This window comes from Mustela nivalis (genome assembly GCF_964662115.1).
Source record: "Mustela nivalis genome assembly, chromosome: 2".
Lineage (NCBI taxonomy): Eukaryota > Metazoa > Chordata > Mammalia > Carnivora > Mustelidae > Mustela > Mustela nivalis.
The window spans coordinates 82398174-82422728 of NC_139021.1; the positions used below are offsets into that span (position 1 = coordinate 82398174).

Genomic DNA, 24555 nt, shown 5'->3' on the forward strand with positions numbered 1-24555 from the left:
CACAACATTTTGTAAATTACTTATAAAAAGCTGACAGCCCAAAATTCTAACCCCAGATCAAGCCTCCTAATTTTGAGTTATTAAGACCAGTGTTTAAGTAGCCCCAATATGAAACTAAGCATCACTTTGTAGAACTGCATTAAGGAAGGTGTTCAAGATATAGCAGGAACACTCTTTCTAGTTCCAGTGTTAATTCATTAAGTGGCGTCTTTCTGAACTAGGTATTTTGTCATCAGATGTTCTGCTTAATAATCGATTGATTCCTTTTATTATTTATCCTAAAATATAGATTAAGTATAGATTAAACCTGAATGTGAAGTTTTAAAAACACATGTATATCCAAATTGAGAGAGACTATAGAAAATAAATGGGTCACCTTTCTTTGGAAAAATGTCAAAGTCATAAAAAACAAAAAGGCCGAGGAACTATTCCAGATGAAAGGAAACTAAAGAAACATGAAAACTAAATGCAATACATGATCCTATACTGGAGGGAAAAAAAAAATGCCATAAAAGACATGACCAGGATAACAGATTACATAAGAGTCTGGACTACAGATGATAATAACTGTAGTCATGGTAAATTTGCAATTTTATCATTGTTACATAAAGTATCCTTATTCTCAGAAAATACACACACACAGAGTGTTAAGGGGTAGGAGCAACTGGATCAGAAACACACACAGAATGGTAAAGCAAATGTGGCAAATGTTAAAAACAGCCAAATCTGGGTAAAGGGCATTATAAACAATTTTTTACTATTCCTGCCACTTTTTTGTAAGTCTGAAATTATTTCAAAATAGTGTTAAACATTGTATACATATTTTACCTCTGTCCAATTTAATCCCATCATCAAAACGGGAGAAGAGCCTGTATCTCTGTGCCCAGTATTTTGCCAGTTCAGGAACAGCAGCTATCTCAGGAGGCAGACCAATTACCTTTCTGTTCTTGTTTTTCTTTTTCTTCTTCTTCTTTTTACTTTCCACTAAAATAAAATAATGTAAATACAGATATTCACTATGAAAAAAGGAAATCATAGATGAATTTATCTAAGAAGTAAGTGTAGCCACATTCAGTAATTACAATGTGGGAATGCACCGCAGACTATACAGGCAACGGCCCCCCAGAAGAAGTGGGAGGGCATACTGCAAATAGCACTGACTTTAGATTACAGCCCTATTTTGCTATTTATGAGCTCCCTGAGCTTGGAACAGTAACCCAGGCTCTGTAAGATCCAATTTTTTAATTCCTTGAAAGGAATGAATGAATAATATTTTACCTACTTACTTCACAGGATTGTTAGGACATATGTAGAGATACTATAGAGGTATAAAAGTTATGATTTCTGTTAGAAAAGACACTGCTTTAATTGGTCAATTATAGAAATCCAAACATTTCTCTTCCCTTCTTTAAAACAAAATCTCCGGGGCGCCTGGGTGGCTCAGTGGGTTAAAACCTCTGCCTTCGGCTCAGGTCACGTTCCCAGGGTCCTGGGATCAAGCCCCACATCAGGCTCTCTGTTCAGCAGGGAGCCTGTTTCCTCCCCTCTCTCTCTCTGCCTGCCTCTCTGCCTATTTGTGATCTCTACCTGTTGAATAAATAAATAAAATCTTTAAAAAAAAAAAAAAATCTCCCAAGGACTGATTAAGCCCCTAACTTCCAACTTGGTCAATCCTCTGAATCCAGACATGACCTGAAGGGTCGTGTGGCCTCTGGGAAATTAAAACAGGTCACTGCTTTAATGTTAATAGAAAGGGATCTCATTCATTCCGAGATTGACTTTTGCTTAGATAAACAATTTTTATTAATTTGGTTATTTGGTTTAAGTTCCAAGGTTAGAAACAGCAACTTAGAAAGAGTGCTATCAGAGCTAAGTATAATGACAAGAATTGATGTTGACAAATAAAAATGACTACATTTAAATGATCCTTAAGGATAGGACTATGTCTTAATATGGTTATCTGAGCATTGTAACACTCAAGGTGTTACCAACAGCAAAGTGTAGTAAGAGTGTTTTAGGAGAGGGGACACTAACATTTTGAGTGAATAATTACTTACTGTGCAAGACCATCCTGTACATGACGTAACATTAAGCAACCCAAAATACTAAATGTTGGTATCCCCAGGTATCCCAGGTATGCCCTTGAGGTGGTGGTATCACCCCAGGTGAGAACTACCAGCAATATGAGGCAAGGTAATTAGGGAAGTAGGGGAGGGCCGGAAAATGGGATTGAGGAATCAGACAACCTGGTACTGAGTCCTTCTATGCTGCCAACTGGTTCTGTGATCTCAGGCAAATTTCTTAGTTTCTCTGAGCTTAACTTTCTGTATTTTTAGAATGAGGATAATCCTGCCTACTTCACTGGGTTATTTTATAGATTAAATAAAAATGAGGCACATAAAGGCATTTTGGAAATCTACAAGTACCACATAAACATCAGTTGTACACGACAATACAAAAATTTAAACTACTTTAAGTATACATTTTAGAAAGGCAAAGAAGTATGTGATACAAAGAATACAGCTCTATACACACACACACACACACACAAAAAAAATTAAGATTCAAATGAGGTATTTTCCAAAATTCTAAATTAAGAAAGAGACCATCACAATATAATTGTTTCATTAGGGCAAGTCTGAAATCATTCATCGATAAAAATGAATACATGTCAAATGAAAATTTCTACCTCATAAAAGCCTCAATATTCCACTGAATACAATTATAAATTATAAAAGAACATTTACTGTAGAATACATTCAAATAGTATAAAAGGACATAAACTGAAAAATGTGACTCCATTCTGCATTCATTATAGACAACTACTATAAATACCTTATGTCAGTGTACCACCCAAACAACAAACTACCACTACCAACAACCATTACCACAAAAGCACCCCCTGCCCCCAAAGAATCATCAAAAGGAAAACAAGGGCAATACCAAATTTTAAGCCAGTCACTTTTAGCCTAGGGAAGAGGGTAGTGGCAGAGACCAATCTTAATGGCACAGACAGAGGGACTCAGTTTTCCCACGTGCTTGGCCTTTTCTTTTCTCATGCTTGCTCAGCCAAGAATGTAGTGTTTTGGCGCCTAATCTTTGCCACTGGCATTTATACTTGCTGTGTGCCTTCTCTCCAATTAAAAATAAATAGTACTGAATCCTTAGGTACAGATGATTTAGAAGTGAAAACTAGGAAAGCATATTACCGAAATTCATCAGCAAGCTGAAGGCATTCTTAATCTTACCTTCAGTTTCTACCTGAAGAGAATCTGGGGTAATCTGAGTAACACCATCTTCCTTATCCATAATAGCTACTACTGTGTTGTCTCCCTCCTTTTTTTCTGTTTCAAGTTCACCAGCTGAAGACATGGCATGACACTTTTCAGGCTCTGTATTACTTGTCTCCAGTGGGTCATCACCTTTTTCAACAGGCATTTCTTGTTCCTCTGAGTCACTGCTCGTGCAGGTGTCTTGCACATTGTCATGAGAAACTGATTCCTGTGATGCTTCCTCATCCATTGGCTCATTAATCCATTTTAGGAATTTTTCTACCTGAAATTTTAAGTCATTACAAGCATGAATGAATTCCAAATTACACAGAATATTCCCATCTGTTTTACCATTTGGACTTCACTGAAGCTGTTGTAATTATCTCTAATACGTATACTGTATCATACAAGCTAATTATATATAAGTAATTCTGAGCTAACTATACTTTTGTATCTGGACATACCACGACCTTATTAAAGATTTCTTTAAAAGGAAGAAAATATCAGATTAAACACATGACAATGACCTTCCTGTAATCAATTAACACTAAGACAAAGCTGAACTGTTCTAGTAGCTTTGCATAAAAGGCTTCTAATAATATAACCATACTATGTGGTATTACCATTACAAATGTACCTACTTATTGTTGAGTCATTATTATTAGCTTTTCAAATTATACAGACCTTTCTTCAATGGCTCAGGTTACGTTAAACTGTACTCAGCACCAAAGATAAACTAAAAAGATCTAGTGTTCATCTATCTGTAAGGAAAAGAGGAGTGCTATCTTAGAAAGCAAGCTGTCCTTTAATGGAGCAGTAAAGCCAGTAAAATGATTCCTAAAAACTGAGTTTCTTAGAAATGTTAACAAGGTGTTAACAGATGATATGTATATCCTTGCACACTTCTGTAACAAGAACATTCTTTGTAACAGATCCTGGTGACCTTCCTATGAGTTAGCATAGAAATTGGACGATGAGCATAAATAACAACCCAGAGTCTTTAAAGGGACTGTGTCTATAGAGCAGTCAGATATCTAAGGACACAATAGTCATATTTCTTTTCTTCTTGGCAATACTTAGCAGTTATGTTTTTGCTCTTTGTCTATAGCTGGATGTACGGGGACTATCACATCCAACATGTAAAAAATTCTGTAAGACTGACTGCTGATATTAGGAAATGTGTTCCAGATATAACCAGGGTCACTAAAATATTAAAATATCACCAGCAACCAATCTGAAATATAAAAAAAAGTAAAGCTAGCTATAAATCTGTAGCATGTTTTGGAAGAATGCTTAAGTTGGGAAGGATAATGTATCCTAAGGGTAAAACAAAGTCATCACAGGGTCTGAGATTTTGTTTTGTTGCCTGAAGGAGCTGCTGGAGAGGTAACCGACGCAAAGGTTTTGCTCACTAGAAGGTGTTTTATTTTTTCCCCTCTATAATGGATAAGCATCACTCATCAAGCCAAGCAAAAATAATTCTAATTACATTTGTTTTTCAGGTGCTTGGACAGCAGGTATAGCAGAGTGAAAGAGAAGGGATGTGAATATTCCAGTTAGCAATGTAAATCACTGAATTAGCATCAAACTATTAGGATGAACTGATTAGTGCAACGTTTGACTAATCACCTCTAGATGAGCTCAAAATTAAAGCTTACAATAAATGCAGGACCAGATACTAATTTCCAGGATCCTACTTAGCCTGAGGCAGATAAGAAATTCTCACTGTTACTATATATATGAAGCAATTTTATCTATTTATCTTTCCGGTGATACTAGCTTTCAAAATATCACTTTTTCATATTACTCTCAACTTATTCTATTTCAAATTTGGTTCACATGGTATATGCCTTTGGGAAGGAAGGGGAAGAGAATTTCAGCTACCTTTATATCTGATAGAAACAAGATTTCCACCTGAAAAAAATTTTAAAGAGTCAAGCTCAAAAAATGAAATTTTATCTGTAAATAGAGAATAAAATTTATATGTACCTTAGTCAAGGTTTTGCTTTTTTTGAATGTTTTTTCTGACTCTTCAGTAAAGAAAATATGTTTGTTTTTCATATTTATTTGTCTTCTCATGTCCAGGAACTTTGACTTATACTTCACATTCTTCTGTAGGTATCTGACCCGCCGATGACTGAAGTTTGAAATTCCACCATATCTGTGATCAAACCAAAGGAAGCTGACTCAAACCTTAAGTTCTGAGTTTGTTTTCTTACATGAAAAGAGAATAAAACTGACGATTTTCACTATTTTTCTACTACCACCATTTAATTTTTATTTTATTTTCTACTAGCCACCATCTTATTTTTCTAAATTATAAAGATTATGAAATAAAGTTCGAATGTAGAGGAATTTAGGGTCTTGGTTATATGTTAACTTCCAAGTTAATGTGGAACACCAGTTGGGGAGATCAACATACCTTACATATAACAGAAAGCAGATATTACATAGTAAAATATAAAAAGGAAATATTAGAAAAATATAACCCCACTGCATATTGGGAAAATATAATCTTTTCTCATGGTGAGAGGATACCAAAGCACTTTAATACATATTTGGGTACATCGGAACTATTTTATCTTTTAAATTTTTATTTGAATTCTAGTTAGTTAACATACAGTGCAATATTGGTTTCAGGAGCAGAATTCAGTGATTCATCACTTACATACAAACCCCAATGCTTATCCCAGGTTCCCTTTTAAATTCCTGTCACCCATCTAGTCCATTCCCCACCCACTTTTCTCCATCAACCCTCAGTTTGTTCTCCGTCATTATGAGTCTCTTATGGTTTCTTTTTTTCCCTCCACCTTCCCATATGTTCATGTTTTGTTTCTTAAATTCCGTAAGTCAAGTCATTTGGTATTTGTTTTTCTGAATTGACTTATTTTGCTTAGCATAACATACTCTTAGCTCCATTCATGTCATTCCAATTGGCAAGATTTCATTCTTGTGGATGGCTGAGTAATATCCCATTGTATATATGTACCACATCTTCTTTACCTATTCATCATTTGATGGACATTTGCGCTCTCTCCATAATTTGGCTATTGTTGATATGAATTATTTTCATTTATTTTGAAGATTTTATTTATTTGTGTGAGAGAGAGAGCAAGCACAAACAGGGGGAGCAGCAGGCAGAGGGAGGAGACGCTGAGCAAGGAGCCTGATGTACGGCTCAATCCCAGGACCCTGGGATCATTACCTGAGCCTAAGGTAGATGCTTAACTACCTAGGTATTCCTATACGAGCCACCTAGGCATCTCTCTACAAATTATTTTAAAAGTGGTCACTGATTTTTTAACTTAAATTGATCTGAGCTTACCAAAGAAGCAAACCCCTATTATCAAAATATTTAGAGAATACCAGTTGATCTAATCATCTGAATTTTTTAGTCCTAAATCATACAGAACTAGTACAAAGACTTCTTTGACTGTATCAAGCCTCGTTTAAGTATATCTTTCACAGTGCCACAGACTCTTAGAAATTTAAAGTGTAATATACAATTAGCATTTATGAACTAAAAAGAGTTTAGTGTTAAATGTCAGGTGTTATCATCTAGTCGTGCTGTAAACTTCTTTATAATGTCTATTTTATGCTTTTTTTTTTAAAGATTTATTTATTTTATAGACACAGCATGTGCACACAATGAGGAGGGGCAGAGGGAGAGGGAGAAACTTTAGTGGGCCCTGCTCCACGACCCTGAGATCACAACTTGAGCAGAAAGTTCAATCAACTTTGCCACCCAGGTGCCCCAATTTTATCCTTTAAAGTAGAACTAGGAATACTAAATAGAAGAAAAGTTAAATTCCAGGTAACAGAATAAATCACAAATGTATACTAGCAAGAGCCACCCAAGTAATTTCTCAATAAAATTATATGTGGGTAGAAATAAATTCTGCCAGAATCTTAAACATGGCAATATCAGGAAAATATTTTATGTTACTAATCTTTATGATCTTTAGCTTTAAATGCTATGAACTACAACTGCCTTCAAGTACCATAAGGAGAGATAACAGATAGTTTAAAAATATTCATAGTATTATAATTATGAGCATATATTTCTGAGCTAATTTGGATTCATTTTATAAGTCAATTTTGAGATCTATGTCCTCTTCTTTCTGACTTCATAATATGTAGATATCAGTTATAATTTCACAACTAAGAAAACAAATCTCACCCCTTGAAACATCAAAGACCTTAATCTTGGTTTAAATCACTGGTGCAAGCTGACATAAATGTCTTTAGTGCGTCTTAACTACTCAGTTCAGTCTTCAAGGTATATACAACAGACCCCTCAGTTTTCTTATATCTAATTCAGTTTTCTTTCATTTTCTTCGGGTTCAGATTTCTTATAAATCTTAGATTTAGATGCTTGGGCATTTAATCCCAGAGAAAACTTATACTTTCTGTATACAAATGTTCATAGCAGCTTTATTTGTAATAGCAAAATACCACACATAATCCAAATATTCTTGCACAGATGAATGATTAAAACTGATATATCCATACAGTGAATACTATTCAGCAGTAAGTAGGAATGAACTATTGGTAAACACATAACTTGTGAGGAACCTCAAGGGCATATGCCTAGATCTTAGGAACAACCTAGAAGGACATACAGGGTGGTCAGTTAAACATACAAGTACTAGATAAATGTGCACATACTGATAAGTCAGGATGTTCATGGTACATTGTTGAGGAGAAAAAAGCAAGCTGCAGAACATGTATACTATGATTCTATTTTTGTGTTGTATAAAAAATGAGTAGCCTGTTATATGGATATAAGCATAAAAACACACAATTAAATTAGGAAGGATATAGCCAAATACTGCCTACCTCTGAGGAATGATTTGAAAGATTTTTACTCTCTTACTTCTGTTTTGAGTTTTAATGTTTTCATTATAAAAAAGAAAAAAGGCTACTGCACACTTGAACTCGTCATGACATGCTTGCAAGAGATCTCAGATGTACACAAAGGCAGACATGTGAGATGTAAGGTAAAAAAGGGAACCATGCTTAGAAGTCTCAAGAGCTTGGCCTAAATCCTTAATGTGATCATGACCAAATCACACCTCTGTGGGCTGCAGCTGCTTTACCCATGAAACTCTAATATTAGGTTGCTTTGAAGTACAACTGAGTTAATAACACAAGTGAATATATCAAACATGTAGTAATCTATGAGAAGTTAGTGTTTTAATGTAATATCTCAAATTCTATCAAATCTATAACCATCATAAGCTATCTGAATATCAGAGAACTTGAAGATAGCTGAAGTGTTACAACTTTAAGAAGACACAGTGTTTACGTAATATTTATGTATAATTACTTTTGTCCTGAGCCATGCTTGAATCCTAGAAGGGAACCACTGTCATCAAAGTCTGAATCTGGGTTTTCATCAACGTCCAGTTCGTGGCTAAACAAATAAACAAAAGGTAAACAGCAATAAGCCATTACATCCAGAGCCCACCAGTTCAGGCAAATATCAAAAGATATACACACCTTCCTATTGCATAACCAACCACCAGCTCACAAATCCATGAAGACAGGAAAGAGCAGTTTAATCAGATTTTCCAAATATGCTAAACTACACAGCAGTGTTTGGAACACAGCAATAAGTACTCAAATCCGAATTATCTTTATACTTGAACATGGCACTAATACCTATCTCTCCATCTGCCTCTGGAAAGACACCTGTAAAAGCTGCAGCTTTAATCTCCTAGAGTGCTATTTTAAGTTTTCCTTAAAAATGAAGATGGAAACATTTGGTAAGTATCAATGCAACCAAAAAATTTACTCTCTCTCTCTTAAGAATAAGGTAGTGATACAAATAATAAGTAACCCATGATCATCAATTTATTGGGGATGCCTTCTAGTGATCCCTACTACCTAATGACAGTACCAAGTAAGAGAAAATGGTGAGAAATAATTCTTACAAATTAAGTTAGTCATTGAACATTTATGGTGAACCTACTAGGTTCCAGAAAATAAGTATGCCACACATAGTCTCTGCCTCCAGGAACTAAAGGAGGAATTATGGAGCATTGTATAGAATGTAGAAAAAACACAATGGAAGCATGCTTTTATGTATATACTAAGCTACTTAGCCTCCAAAGCTTGCCTATTGTTTTTTCAGAAGATGGAATACTTCATCTCCTGTCAAAGAATTAAAATGTTATTAGCTAACACCTAAGTTTTGCAATGTCTTCTCTTTCCTTGTATTTTACGGAATTAGCATTTGACCATATTCTACTTATATTATTTGCTACTTGTTTAATTTTACATATCAATAGTATACTAGCACTGCTTCCTGAAGAGTTGGTCTGGGTGTTAGACTTAGAGCTGCCATTGTTTTGCTATGTAACTCTGGGAAAGGCATTTATCCTCATTTTGTTTTAATATTCCCACCTACAGATTAAAAACATTAGATTACATATTTCTGAGATCTATTTTAGCAATAAGGTTGCTAAAAATACTCAGACATTTGGGGAAAAAAACAGAACTTCCTTGAGAGAAACCTTATCAACTTATATACGAATTAAAAGCTGTCATCCATGGATAGCTACTGTCAGATTTATTACAGGCTAGTTTTTTGTCTTCCCAACGAGCTCATAAAAAAACCATTAGTTCCACTTTAGAAGCAAGAAACCGTGGCAGAGTCAGACTTGGGATCTGCCAAGTGTTCCAGGGTGTAGCGTCTTGCTAGTATGTCTCATCTTATTTCCTAACAGGACTGACAGCACTACAATATAACAAGTCCTTTGTAGGCACTCCCTCAAGGACACAAGAGCTTATGCTACCACACTGTGGAGAGAGAGGTAATATGCAACTTGCCTTCTCTTGAGTTTGCTTGGCTTACGTTCAGGTGGATCTTCTTCACTCTCATCTCCATCAATATTGTTGGGATGTGGTCTTTCTTTGATTGTGTTTGCTTCTGAAGAGTCCTGTGAATCTAAAGAGGCAGACATATTGCAGTGGATTTTCCCTTTAGTGTGACAACTCATCTGCCTTTTGCAAACGCTATCGAAATATTTTTGCTACCTTCCTGCAATGAACTGTACATGCATGTCAGGCACAGTGCCAGACCACAACTACCTATTTTGTATATCTACACCCCGAATCTGAGCATAAAAAAACTATAGCTATGTGTAATTATTAAAGTTTAAAAGTTTCCATGGTTTAACTACTTAAAGAAACAGACTAAAACTTTTTCCTCATAGCTGTCCATATCTACAGAAAGTAATCCACAGTTACCTTTGTGATAGCTAAGCAGTTATCACATTTGATAGAACTTTAATTAATTAATATTAAAGGGAGAGAGAGAGAATCTCAAGCACACTCTGCTAAGCATAAAGCCTGACTTGGGACTTGATCTCATGACCCTGAGATCATGATCTGAACAGAAATCAAGAGTCAAATGCTTAACTGAGTGAGCCACTAAGGTTCCCCATATTTTGATGGAATTTTAACTTAAATCACTCTGAAGACAGCATAATACATTGATTAAAAATGATTTCTCGGGGGTGCCTGGGTGGCTTAGTGGGTTGAGGCCTCTGCCTTCGGATTAGGTGGTGGTCCCAGGGTCCTGGGATCGAGCCCCTCACTGGTATCTCTGCTCGGCAGGGAGCTTGCTTCCTTCTCTCTGCCTGCCTCTCTGCTTACTTGTGATCTCTGTCAAATAAATAAATAAAATCTTTAAAATAAAATGACTTCTGTTTATTAAGAAGCAAACACAGTTAATTATCTCTAATATAACTTAAATTAAAAGTAACAGCAAGGTAAGCACCACCATTTAGAAAAAAAATTTTAACTTGTGGTAGCTCCACCTGAGGGACATGTCTTTCTTCAGATTGGCACAAAGTGAATGGGTGGGACTGGAAATGGAGATCTGCAGTGTAGACAAAGAGAATCTTTGATTGTAGGCAATCTGTAGGCACAGATTATTTTAAGAGAACACCCAACCACAAACAACAGAAAACACATTTATATAGAAATGCAATATATACTTTGTATGTGTTTTTTAAAGATTTTACTTATTTCTTTGGAAGCAAGAGAGCATGAGTGGGGAAAGAGCAGCAGAAGAGGGAGGAGACTCCCTGCTGAGCAGGGAGCCCAATGTGGGGCTTGATCCCACCACCCTGGGATCATGACCGGAGCTGAAGACAGACACTTAACCAACTGAGCCACTTAGGCGCCCCTATACCTTGTGTTTTGATCTCAAGGCAAGATCTAAAATAAATTAAAACCTAGAATTCTCAGATTTATCCTGATGGGACTCACCCTGGGACTAAGTAAAGAAATGGATAATCTATATATATAGTTAGGAAAAAGGCAACGGAAGGCACGGACTATAAGGTTTAGTATATTTGACAAAGAGAAAAATAGGAAGATAAGTGAAGATGATCAAAAGAATAACAAGAAGGAATAAGAGAGGGGAAAATTCATTGGCCAGTATACATATTTCAAATTTTATGGTCAAAATTAGCACAGAAAGAAATCAGGAAAGTATAGAAGAGTATCAAAAGACCAATATAAAATAATCACATTATTTAAAAAAATATGAAAATAGCAAGGAATGAGAGTAAGTAACTTCCATTGGAAGAACACAGAGAAAAAAGAGATTAAGAGGTAGGTAGAGCCACTTCAGTAACTCTCTAAAGGAAACTCTTAGGTAGATGAAGATCAGCAATCTGAGGAGCAAATTAAATCCAATTGTTAAATAAAAGGCCAAAAACTTTTGCTTCATATAGGGATGAGACTGAGAAGAAAGTCTTATAAACCAGACTTTTCTAGCACTAAACATCAAGGATGCCAAGAAGGCATCTTAATGACCTTCTGGAAGTTCAGAAGTCATAAAAATTTTCTCTCTCATTTTCCTGGTGCCATCAGTTAAAATTCTCCTTCTGAGCAAGAACATTCTTACCAACCTCTGACTTTTCTTAATATACCTCTCAATGGCTTTCCTTAGACCAGATTTTTTGTTTCGTTTCAAATCACTTAGGCGGGAGTCAATCAAATTCCTTATCCTGGATATTTTATGAGAATCCTAAAGTCAACCCTTCCAATTATAAATTAATATCATGTCCTGTTGAGATTCCCTACAGAGCAAGACTTCAATTGCTTGGAAATAAATTCCAGTATGACTTACAATCAGATTTGCCTGATGTCCACTGTGTACTGAACTATTCTCAAATAGGCCTCCTATAAATTCATTTGTTCCATAGAAACCTGGAAGTTCCCCATCCACTCTATTAAAAAATTTCTCAAGGGAGTTCCAAGTTTTAATTCACTGGCCACCAAGGTCCAAGTGGAAGGAATGGTAGTTTTGAGAACTCCAAACAAATATTCTTTTTATTTACGTGAAAGGTAATAAACTTATAATACATAAATTAAATTATGTGACATTATAAAATGTAGTTGACATTGTATAACCCTAACATAAAGGATAGGTGTTAATTATTTTACTCAATAGGTTAATTTTCCTAACTGTTACTTAGTAGGATAAATCTTGGCCAATCTTACCCTGAGCTGGTTGGTTTGTGCTTCTGTTCCCAGACAAGCTGCTATCCTTGGTTCCTCCATTACATGGTTTACTCTGGCCAGAAGCAGGACATTCTCTGCTGCCGTTGACTTCACTTAGCCACTGATGCCCATCACAACTTACTGAAGAATCTAACTGGCTTTGTTCCACTTCCTCTGAATTCAAACTTATATTACTAATTCCATCAAGAATTTCAATATGCTCTTTATCATTTGAACTAGAGCTTTCACTATCAATTGTAATAGATGGAGATGGAAAAGACATTAAGTCTGCTTTCATGCAATTTTCTTTTTTCTCATTGTCAACTTCTATTTTAGACCCACAGGTATCTGTTTCACAGATTTGTGAGGTATCAAAAGTCCAACCCTGAGCTTCCCAATACTGAAACTGTTCCAAATAATACCAATAAAGTTGACTATAGTGTTGTTCCCATTCCTCCTTTGTATCAGGAATGTTCCAAGGTTCAGAACATAGTGTCTGATCTGAATGTTTTTCTTGCCAGCTTTGCCATAATATTCCTCCACCATATTCGTTCCAATATTTTTCCCATTTTTCTGTGATTTCCAGCTTTGGAGTTAATGTATTTTCAACAGAAAGATTTTCAGTATCTTTTTTGGTTTGATGTTTACTTGTTTTGGTGCTCTCATACTGTTCAACTGAAGATGGATCATCTGAAGCCAAAATGTCATCTTCACATTCTTGTCTCCAAGATTCTCTTATAATTTCAGCTAAGTACTTCTTTTGATGTTTTTTCTTTTTCCTTTTTATTTTAACTTTATTTCTAGTATTCATAGAAACCTACATAAGATAAATAACTTGAATATAAAATGCAGCTCACAAATAAACTATAAAATAAAGAGAATCCAGGTCTATTTTAAACACTAAATTATTTACTGTCAAATCCACATCCTGGGTTTTTAGTTATACAAACAAGTTAATCTTACTATTTATGTTTCCAGGAGGAGGAAAAAAGGACATATATCAAAACTTGCAGTTTTAATTAATTTATAAATATGTATGTTTAAAAAGAGGTAGAATGCTTTAACTTATGAATATGTTAGATTTGGGATAAAAAAATTCTTTGTGATATCTTACAGAGAAAACTAAGAAAGAGAAACATAAGTAACTTACCTCAAAATTCTTATGTGCAGATATCCCACCAAACTGAAGTGGTAGTCCCATACTTCTCATGAGTTCAGCCTCAGAATCAAGTTCACTTTCATCAAGGCCTAAGCCTTTACTGTCATGTGACTCTGCAGTGCCACCTTCCTCCCCTTCTTCCTCTTCTGTAGCTTGGTCTCCTACAGACAGCATCTGTTAGCTTCATTTTATAGAAAATGCAGATGCACATTTTTTCATCATTTTATTTTTTTAAAATTTATTTATTTGAGAGAAAGAGAACATGAACACACATCACAAGCCCATGGACAAGCCCACACAAGCAGGGGGAGGGGCAGAGGAAGAGGACAGACAGGCAGACTCCCCTCTGAGTAGGGAGCCCAATATCGGGGTTGATCCCAGGACCCTGAGATCATGACTCTAGCCAAAATCAAGAGCTGGACACTCAACTAACAGTCACCCAGGGGCCCCTCATCCTCATTTTAAAGAGAAACCTGAGACCAAGAGTTATGCAAAGGTTACGATTTTTTAGGGGTAACACAGACAAGTAAGAAATAGCCAAATAAGAATCAGGAGACAACTTCTAATATGGCTCTGCCCACCACCAGCTGCCTAATCAACTTACACTTGCTGAGCATGTCCTCTGTGCTGTGTATTGTGCAAAGTACTGAGGATATAAGAGGGAATGTGGCAGAATAACCACAGGGAAAACACATTTTCACATTCCTTATTACTCAATAAGTAATATTATTATTGGATATGTTATAATCAATAAGGATATATCATACTCAATAAGGAATATCATTATCAATGAGCAATATTCCTCAATTAGATCAGTGAATTTAAAATGATGATTTGTGGAGTTTACTTTAGGATCTAGTAAGAAGAGTGGCAAAAGGTATGTCTTTAGGTGCCTCATGGTTTTTTCAATCACAACTGGGATTTATATTCTGTGACTCCATGGGAGTCATGATTTAATGAAAGCTATAAAAGTCTGAAATCCCCTAAACTGGAAGTTCCTTTCAAATGCCCTGATTCTCCCAGAAAACCTGTTTTATTATAACGAAACAAGTTTAGCTTTATACTAGCATGGTTATATAAAAGTTTACCACACCATTAATTGGACAAATGCCATTCAAAAGCTCCATTAACCATTTAAAATGTGAAAGAAGTATCACTTTATTCACTGACATACTCAATTAGGGCTGAGCTGCACTCCAGCTAAATGATCATAGACAATAAAAGAGTGAATCTTACAAACCAAAAATGGGGACTGTAAATAAGAGGAATCTTCTGTGTATAAAATCTACTAAAACAAAGAGGGAAAAAAGATACCTACCTAAAGAAGATTCTACTCACCATTCTATTCAATGAACTTATGAAAGATCAGGAGACAGCAAATAGGAAAAACAAATGTGCTAAGTTTTATGATCCTTTCAAGATATGCATATTTTATGTTCACTAGGAGCCTGGTGTCTAAAGAAACCTTATTTGTACATTACATTGAAATGTAAACCAAACACTTCATTCAGTGATCAACTAAAGAAACAGTGATTTGTTCCACCACTGTGAGAGTTAAAGGATTTTTAAGGGTAACATGATGCACTTAATTTGTGCTGAATTTAGCCTAGAACTCACGCTAGTTTTCTATCTAGAGAAACAAAAAAGACCTGTGTGGAAAGAACAAATGAGGTCACTGAGGGAAGTCTGAGAGAGACCAAGATAGTTTTTAGGTTAACTAGGTAAGACTCAAAATACATAATAAATTCTATTTGTTATTTGTGAAAGTTAACCCAGATTGTGGCCTCTTTACTTCAAGCAGAAGACTAAGGATGTTCACTTTGCATTTATCCTGAATAATTTATCTATACAGTTGTTAAAGTATTAAACAAGAAGGTCATTAAACTGAGGTGGCTTGAAGGCCTTCGTTGTCTCTGTAAGGAAACCAAAGACATAAGCCACAATCAAAGCACTCAAATCTAAGAAAAGAACACTGAAGAACAACTAATCACAAACAGCTAACTAGGCTTCCCCAAATGAGGTCATTCCTTAAGATAGAGCCAATCAATAATTTCCTTGCTTTGCTTCTATATCCTCTCTACTAAAAAACTCTCCCCTAACTCCTGTCATATAGTGGTGCTCCTATCTAGGGAGCTGGCAACTGCCCGAGTTGCATAGATATAAGTTCAAATAGACTCCTGAAAATTTTAATGTGCCTCTGTTTATCTTCCCGCATAATAAAATTTTGCTGAAAAAAACATATGTTCTCTACTTTTCAAAGCTTCAAATTTCATCTTGCTCTTATCTAATGGCAACAACTACATAGAGCAAAAGAGGCTACCTCAAGTCCACACAGGAGCTAGCTACAGAAAAAAAAAGATGTGCTTTGACAGGGATTCTAGAACCACGTTTTAATAAAAAATAAGGAAAGTAACCTATGATTACTGGTTGTTATTTATAATATTTAATGCCAACAAATTAATGTAGTATAACAAATTATATTTAAAATAAATACACTATTAATTACTTTGTGCAAGAAAAGGGCCATAATGTTTTACACTGTATTACCTGCATTGTCGCCACTGCCTTTGACATAGTAGCCTTTTAATCCCAGATTGCACAATTTTCGATCTCTACAAAGCAAATTAAATAGTCAATATTGAAATAAATTATAAACTTGAGAAAAAAACAAGTTTGAGGCAGCACAGATTAATTAACAAGGTTAAGGAACAGAAAAGCAATCTGCTAATATATTTTCCTCATCTGTATCATACAGGTAATAATACATAACCTGTGAAGTTATTATAAGAATAGTATATTGTAAAATATTTAATAGATAGCACATGGGAAGCATCTTTAATTGTTAATTACTGATTATTAAAATTAAATGGTAGTTCTGGTTTGGAGGAAGAATCAATCTTACAATACATGAACAATGAAGTGTTCTTTAAATTTGCTCGAAGAAATGAGCATAAAAGTGGAAAGATCTATCTTACACATATATATAAATCCACATGCAGATCCTACTCCATTTGCAAATAGGCCAAGTTATCATGCTCAGTAGACAAGATATTAATGGTCTGAGCAAAGGCTGTTGTGGGGATTAACCCCCAAAGTTCTTATTTAAATATTTAATCAAACTGAAACATAAATCAAAACAATTCACCCTCAATTTTAAAATTTTATCTACCTACCTACCTACCTATCTAGGTAAGCCCCAAGCTCAACCTGGCCCTTGAACTCATGACCCCGAAATGGAGAGTCACATGTTCCACCAACTGAGCCAGACAGCCATCCTAGTCTCAACAATTTTTAAAAAACAGTGAATGATTAAACTTTTCTTTACATATCTACTTCTAAATTTTTTCTCTATCTGCTAAGACTGGAAACTACCTAACCCAAATGAGTTTAACAAACAATTAAAAATTAAAATTTCGATATTATCTTCCTATCATTAAATTCAGCTGTAAAAAACACCACCAGAAGTGCCATAATAAGGCAATCTTCAAGTATTAGCGAATACTATTTTTCTAATGGGGAAACAATAAAGTCAACAAAATAAAATTCCTGTATATTTGATATATTTTATTGTCCTCCTGTTTATTTTTTGATACTTTATAAAACATAAAGTAGGTGATCACTCATAGCAGGACAGCAAACAGGCCAGAGGCTAAAGTGCAAAAGTGCTTTGGCAGCATGCCCACTAGTTCCCAAGAACACTGGACAATGGAGAAGTGGTTAGGGTGGTGGGGGAGATCAGCAGCTGTACAGAGGACATCAATGATGTCCCCACCAGTACCCACAGATATAGGGCATTAGGTGTCAGGTGGAGGAGGAGACTAATATGGTGGCAAGATTGGTTACAATGAGCAAGTAAGTATATTTAGGATAATGACAGCCAAGATTTTCTATACACATACAGGTATTTATGTATGCATGTAAAGCACAGATATATCCTGACTAACTGTGTCTGCTGAGAGAGCATAGAGGCAATGAAAACCCAGGAGCAAAGAACACAATGACCACGCAAGTCTTGGTTTCTGAACACTACTCTGCTAGAAGGAGCCAAGGTACCTTGGAGAAGCGGAAGCTCCAGGTTGAAGCACGGACTAGAAAGATAAGCCTGGGTCACCTTCTGGGCTAGAGGGTTAGGAGGAGGTCAGAGAATGCCAGGGACACATCAAAATGATATACGAGCCACCTCGAGGGGCCCATAACAGCTAAAACTATGTGAACATCAAAATAAATGAGTAATAAAATAGAATGTACTAAAAAAATGAATAATCCAGAATTCATGTTAATGTAAATAAAGGAGTAAACAAATACATGAGGAGAGAAGGCATTCTCCCTGCAGAATGCCAACTAATAAAAGCAGAATGATAGAGAATTGCTCTTTGGAAACCTTCTGAGGCAGCTGATTCAGGCACAGGAACAGGGTACTAATACTGGAGTACTTTCCCTCCAAATACTAATACATACAAATGGAACCAGTTTGACTTTACAGCAGAGATAGTTATGAGACTGCAACATAATTAGGTAATGGAGGTCAATGTCATCAGGGGTGGAATGGGTCCACAGCAAGTGACTGAAATGATGCAGAGCCAAACACAGGATTATTTCTGTGGCATTCCTGCCAAGACGGCATGGCCCAGCTCTGTTTGTGCTGAAATGTCAGATAGACCCAGGTTAAGGAAGACCAGCACACAAGATAAGGTCTGCATTTTTTTAAATTTTGAGGCCATGATAGGGAGGGAAAAGGTGAAGAATTTTTCCAAAAGAGATTGACAAGTCATAAAAGGAACTATGTGGAACTCTGGACCAGAAAGAAAAGAGACACTGCTGGGAAAGTTGTGAACCCACTACAGTGGTTATGAAAGAGAACACATTTGTTTTAGGGAAATACACAATGGAGTATTTAGGAGTAATGGGGAATCATATGTGCAGCTTGCTCTCAAGTGGTTCAGAAAAAGACTAAAAATTGTGTGCAGGGGAGGAGGGGGGCACACGCGTGTGTCTGTGTGTATTCAGAGGGAGAGATAGAGCAAATGCAGTTAACTGTTAGTACTAGGTGAGTCTAGGAGGGGAATATCAGAGTTCTTTGACCTATTTTTGTTTTTTTGTTTAAGTTTGAACCCATTCTTTACTCCTGTACTGACCTATTTTTGCAAGTTGGAAATTATTTTAAAATGATTTAAGAAAATTAAGAAAAGCCTGTTATTTATAGTATAAACAATTTTATAACAAGAATTTACTACTCCATCATTTCCCTATGTTCAATTCTAGGCTTTGTATATAATAAGACACAATTTTACATAACTGTAATCATAGTGTAGATATTTTATATTCAGATATGTTAATACAAAGTATTTTTTCATTTTACTACTGAGCCGTTATAAAGATTATTTTTTTTTAAAGATTTTATTTATTTGAGGGAGAGAGAGTGTGAGTGAGAGAGCAGAAGAAAAAGGAGCAGTGGAGGCAGAGGGAGAAGCAGGCTCCCCTCTGAGCAGAGAGCCTGATGCAGTGCTTGGTCCCAGGACCCTGGGATCATGACCTGAGCTGAAAGCAGTTGTTTAATGGGACTGAGCCACCCAGGTGGCTCTATAAAGATTATTTTTAAGAGCTCCATTATATCATACATATATAACTAATGGAAACCTGAATGCATAGATGAAACAGAATTATTATTCTAGAGCTCATAAGACAGTATGTTAATATAATGTCCTCAGATGATAAACATTAGTTAAGGATGTTAGGTTCTATTTCCTGCCTTTGAGGAGAGGTGTACAATAACCTTACTCAGTATGAGAATCAATTCAATACTAAAAAGGTATTAGGCACCTATGCTAATGCTCATTTTCTGTTTTCTGTACATGGACAAATTTCTCAGTTTAATAACTTATTCTAGAATCAATGTGTTGTTTTAAGACTGAAACAAACAAAGAAGACTGTGAAACAAACCTTTTCCCTACCTGGAAAGCAGGGTTAAACTAATAAGCCTCTGAAATTCCAGCATGTCTCCAAAGTCCCAAAGATTCCTCCACTTGATGTTAGCCAAAAGGCCTAGAAGTGATCCCAAAGACTTCTCAAGTGGCTACTGGAAATAATTTCAAAATGTTCTTTTCATTCTAAAGGGTTATAATTTATCTGAGCATTAAATGATCTAAAGGAAAAGCCATTCTTTTCTCTCCTTATTTTGAACTCAATTTTACTTGAACTAAGTAAATAGAGGTTCTAAGTTTTAAGAATATGTATGAAATTACCTGAACTATAGAGGAGGAATGTTTTAATTCAAATGAGACTAAATTCAAACTAATTGATATATACACCAATTACATTGTGTTTAAAATAAAGTTACTTTAATTGAAATCTAGAAGCATAGTTTTGTAGGGGTACGGCATGACAATTTTTCTCAACCCTTTACATTTATAACTTACATTGTCTTTCTGTTCTTTCTGGAAAGGAGTACAACCCCAAGACTCAAATCCAGCTTTAGGCTAAGAACTAAGTATGCAGTCTTGGCTTTCTTTTGCTTTTTACTCAGAGTTCTGATTGTTGCTCCTTCCCGCTCAAATATACCCCAGTTTATCTCTGCTCTTTAGACTTCTTTTCAAATACTACTTCCTTCAACAATCTCTTGTGATCTGTGGAGAAAGGTTAGGTTTCTGCTATCATATATATCTGTACTTTTCTCTTACAGTACTTACAAGAGTAATTTGCTAAATATATATGTAACAGTTGTCCTAATATTCATCTCCTTTGCTAGAAAGTAAACTCAAAGGGTGTGGGACAGGCAGTTCTTGTACCCCGGTGCCCATCAGCGTAGCTAATACAAGGAAGCACAAAAAGCATTTATTGAATGAATACATGCATGCATGTGTACAAAGACAATACTTTTAAAATTAAAGTGATTTCCTTTTGGATTAATTTTCCAATTACTCCATAAACACACAATGGCAAACAGTGAGAACTGCTTCAAACTTAAAGTTTACTCCAATAAACTATATTAAAACTCTAGCACATAAAATTTGCTTCCTCAAGTTGAATCTAACAATCAACCTGTGAGATAACCCGGGCAGATATACCTGTTTTAGGGATGAAGAAAAGATTCAAGTGGCTAAACTCACACACCTAATATAAAGAAAGCCTCACCCAGAGTACAATTCTTCAGTCAGTTTTTTCCTACCCGCCGGCTATCTTCCATGCAGGGCGATGTTTACCCCAAACATATATTTTCCAAAAATGCATTTCAAAACTCCAAAGAGCTAAATCTTTTTTTCTCGGGTAATTAGAAACTCTATTTCGGCGCATTCGCGCTTTAATAAAACTTAAGGTTTTAAAAATGTTAACCCCCAAGAGTTACTCAGCCTTCAACTTGTGACGTCACAGCCACTAAGGAGATTTCATTTTACATTTCCCTTCTCCCGATTTTTAAATGTCCGCTCATTAAAACGAAATAAATCAGCTGCCATTTTTTTTTTTCCCACAAAAGCCTACAAAGTAGATTTTACTCTTTGACTTAATGGCAACCGGCGACCTCTCCGTGAAGCCCAAGATTTTTTTTTTTTTCCTGAAACATCACCCTGCCCAAGGGTCTTATACTCCGGCCGTGGATCCCAATTCCATGTAGTTTGCAAGGCCTACATTTCTGGGAAATAACCATGCTAGAGACGAAGAGGAACACGATTTTTTACTTACTCTACAAATGCCCTGGAGCAGAGGCAAAGGATTTTATGATCCTCTTCCAGGTCTTCAATGAAGAGAAACATTTCGGCCACGCGGCTCCACTTCTCGCAGCACATTTTACCACCTCAGTGCAGGACGTTCTGCGGGAAGCGGCACGGGACAGGCCTTTCCGGCCTCTGCTCGGTTCCCGGAGACCGAACGGAGGTCTCGCCGGCGCGCCCAGGGGTACGTCAGGGAACAGGAACGGGCCCGGGGCCCCTCGAACCTGGAGCCGGCAAAGGAGCCGCCACCGGAAGTGGCTCCGGGCGCTCACGGGAAGGGGCGGGGCGATGGGGGTGTCACACTCAACGCCGTCCGTGCTGCAGCGGCAGTTTGTCTTTTTCTTACCAGGTTGCTCCGAGCAGAGACCCGCCGCTGAAATTTCTTCTTTCCCCTCGGTCGCCGAGCCACAGAAGAGCTCCCGCCGCTGTTCGAGGGTGAGGGCGAGCCGCTTCTGCCCCTCCCGTCCGAGGTGTGTCGGTCCTCATCTTGGCTTCCTAGTGCCCCTCCCCTCCGGGCGCACAGCTCCGCGTCAGTCGCGCGGGGCTCGGAGCGGCCAAGGCCGCACGTCTAGTCTCGGTGGGACCGCCCGGGAGTCCCCGGCGGGGGCGGGCGGGCTGGGCTTCCCGCGGCACTCGGTGTAAGCTCGGGCACCGGAGTGGCGGGGGCGCGTGATCCTGCCTGGGTCACAACGAGCCTATTCTCTCCGCCGCGCATCCCCCCTCGCGCTCAAAAACCTCGTTTTGTCTCAACTTGGGCAGCGGGGCGAGGTGTCCGAACCTGGGCAGAGGCCTCTGGGCTTGCCCCGTGACCTCTGTTTCCGGGGTCCAAATCGAGCCTCCTGGGCTCGCGGGGCCGCAGGAATGAAGTGGTTAAGAAGGCTTCCCGCAGGTCGAGCGCGGAATCCGGGTCTGGTGCTCCCTCGCTACCTGTGTGACCCGGCAAGCGACTTGACCCTGCTGAGCCTCCTTGTGATCATCCGTAGAATCGGAGAGATTTCCTAGGGCTGCTGGAGGGACTGAATGAAACTGCGCCTGTCAGACCTCTCATTGCTATGAACAGTTTCCGTGGGTACCTGGTGTGCGCGCGGCGGACGCCGCGTCGGTCCCTGGGGTTTGCCGCGGGTGGAACAGGTCTCTCTGTCGGTCCTCAGGCGGCGGACGCGGAAGAAAAATGCGTGTGCGCTTAAGGATGCCGAAAACCGGAACGCCACTGCTAGATCCGAACAGGGCAGTTGGCGTCCGGCGTGTGGTAGTCGTTGAGACTGTCCAGGCAGCTTCCTCCAAGGAGCGAGTTCCAGCGCGAAGGTGGCGGGAGCGTTTCCGGACTTGGTTGTGCTGTTAATGCCAAAATAGCATTCTTTAGCGTGTGTAACGACTGAGGTAAAATCCGGGTGTTTAAGGTTTAGTATTTTGGTCGCGTTTTCCATGGGATGAAAATAGAAAATTAATTTTCCAAGTGAAATGTTTACTTCCACACGAACTGCTTATTTCCACATCCTTGCTGCTGTCTTACTTTGATATCCGGGCTATGCTCATTTGAGTGTCTCAAGAAAGTAGGAGTGCTGCACAGTTACGGACACGCCGGTGTAGACAGGCCGCATTTGGGGCACGAGGAGAGGTGAAGAAAAAAAGCCGGAATAGTAATGATCACAGTGGAGGATTTTAGCTAGAAGTTAAAGGACATTCTGGGTTAAAAAAAAAAACAAACAAACCCAGAAACAAAACACAAAACCTTGAAAGGTCGTTCATGATAGAAACTAGAGTTTGAAGCTTGAATCTGAAGGGCATTGTTTTAAAGATAAAATGATTAGGTTTCCCAGATATATTTATTTAATTTATATTAGAGAAACTTCTTTTAGTTTGAAGTGGAATGCTTACTCACTAGGGCTGAATCCTAAACCCCTGTTAAACAACTATTAACAATGCAGGAGAGAAAAGGGAAATTAATTTTATTTCAGTGACTATTTAATTTAATCGGCATTTTCAGTGTATCTTCAATGTGGCTTATATGCTAAAAGTAAGAAATGGATCTGTTGGCATCCATGGTGCTAAAAGTCCTGATAATGGTTGTTTAAAAATTGTTTAATTTTTGTAAAGCTTTCTAGAAAACAAAAAATCCTCTGTTCTGATGTATTATTTTTCAAAATACTCTTACTTTGAAAATGTATAAGGTCATTTACAGTAAATGTTCCTCACCAGCAATATGACCATGGTGATATTTTCTTTATATGTGATGCACACGGCTATGTTTAACTGTAGATTTTTTTTTTAATAGGAAATGACCTGGAATTTTGGTAATTAAAATACTGTATCTCCCCCAGAACATCTTTTACAATTATAGTTTTTTAATTGGATTAGAATAGATTGGTAAGGAGACAAATATAGTCTATGCCAAATTGGAAGGAGAGGAGGGCTAGGCGGAAGTAGAGGGAACAGAGATTGCAATTTTAACATTTTCAGCCTTTCTGTGAGAGAGACAGAGACCGAGAGAGAGAGGGGAAGAGAGAGATTAAAGAAAGTGTAATGAAAACCAGAGTAGGAAGTAGGAGAACCGGGTTTTAATTTTGGCCCTTGTTTCTTCACTGAATTAATTTAGTAACTTTGGGCAAGTCAGCTTGGCTTTCTCTTTTTAACTGGTTTCTGCAAAATTAAAAGGTTGTGTTCATTGAGTTCTAAAGCCCTACTCTCACACCATCAAAAGTAAGTATTTTATCAACTTAAAAGCTTATTATTCAGATTCTTCTGGTAGTTCTTTAGTGACAAACTTTATGGCACTGTCTTGGTCCACATCTTTTGTCAGAGATTTGAATGAACACAGTTAAGGTCTATCTTTATTTAGCTCATATTTGTTAGGTGCTTACTATGTGCCAGGCATATTGTTCTAAGTGCTTTACAT

At 37.3% G+C, this 24555-nt stretch overlaps 2 protein-coding genes across 6 annotated transcripts in view; one reads left to right on the top strand and one right to left on the bottom strand.

Annotated features, from left to right (window-relative positions):
• The window catches only part of TGS1 (trimethylguanosine synthase 1), a 45341-nt gene extending 23570 nt beyond the window's left edge, over positions 1–21771 (bottom strand). For 2 of the 3 annotated variants that reach the window (XM_082719200.1, XM_082719198.1), the window contains exons 1-9: positions 21631–21771; positions 16501–16565; positions 13945–14114; positions 12795–13611; positions 10107–10224; positions 8602–8688; positions 5262–5433; positions 3249–3555; positions 829–984 (exon numbers count right to left, since the gene is read on the bottom strand). In XM_082719200.1, coding sequence (XP_082575326.1) covers positions 829–984; positions 3249–3555; positions 5262–5433; positions 8602–8688; positions 10107–10224; positions 12795–13611; positions 13945–14114; positions 16501–16565; positions 21631–21734 — 1996 coding nt within the window. In that variant the 5' untranslated portion in view covers positions 21735–21771. Of the gene's footprint in view, positions 1–828; positions 985–3248; positions 3556–5261; positions 5434–8601; positions 8689–10106; positions 10225–12794; positions 13612–13944; positions 14115–14557; positions 14579–16500; positions 16566–21630 lie in introns of those variants that run through there. The other variant, XM_082719199.1, reaches the window with a different exon arrangement.
• A 227-nt stretch (positions 21772–21998) lies between these two features.
• TMEM68 (transmembrane protein 68) overlaps positions 21999–24555 on the top strand; it is a 44564-nt gene continuing 42007 nt past the window's right edge. For 2 of the 3 annotated variants that reach the window (XR_014308420.1, XM_082719213.1), the window contains exon 1: positions 21999–22129. The gene's annotated coding sequence lies outside the window, so the exon portion shown is untranslated. Of the gene's footprint in view, positions 22130–22922; positions 23040–24555 lie in introns of those variants that run through there. The other variant, XM_082719214.1, reaches the window with a different exon arrangement.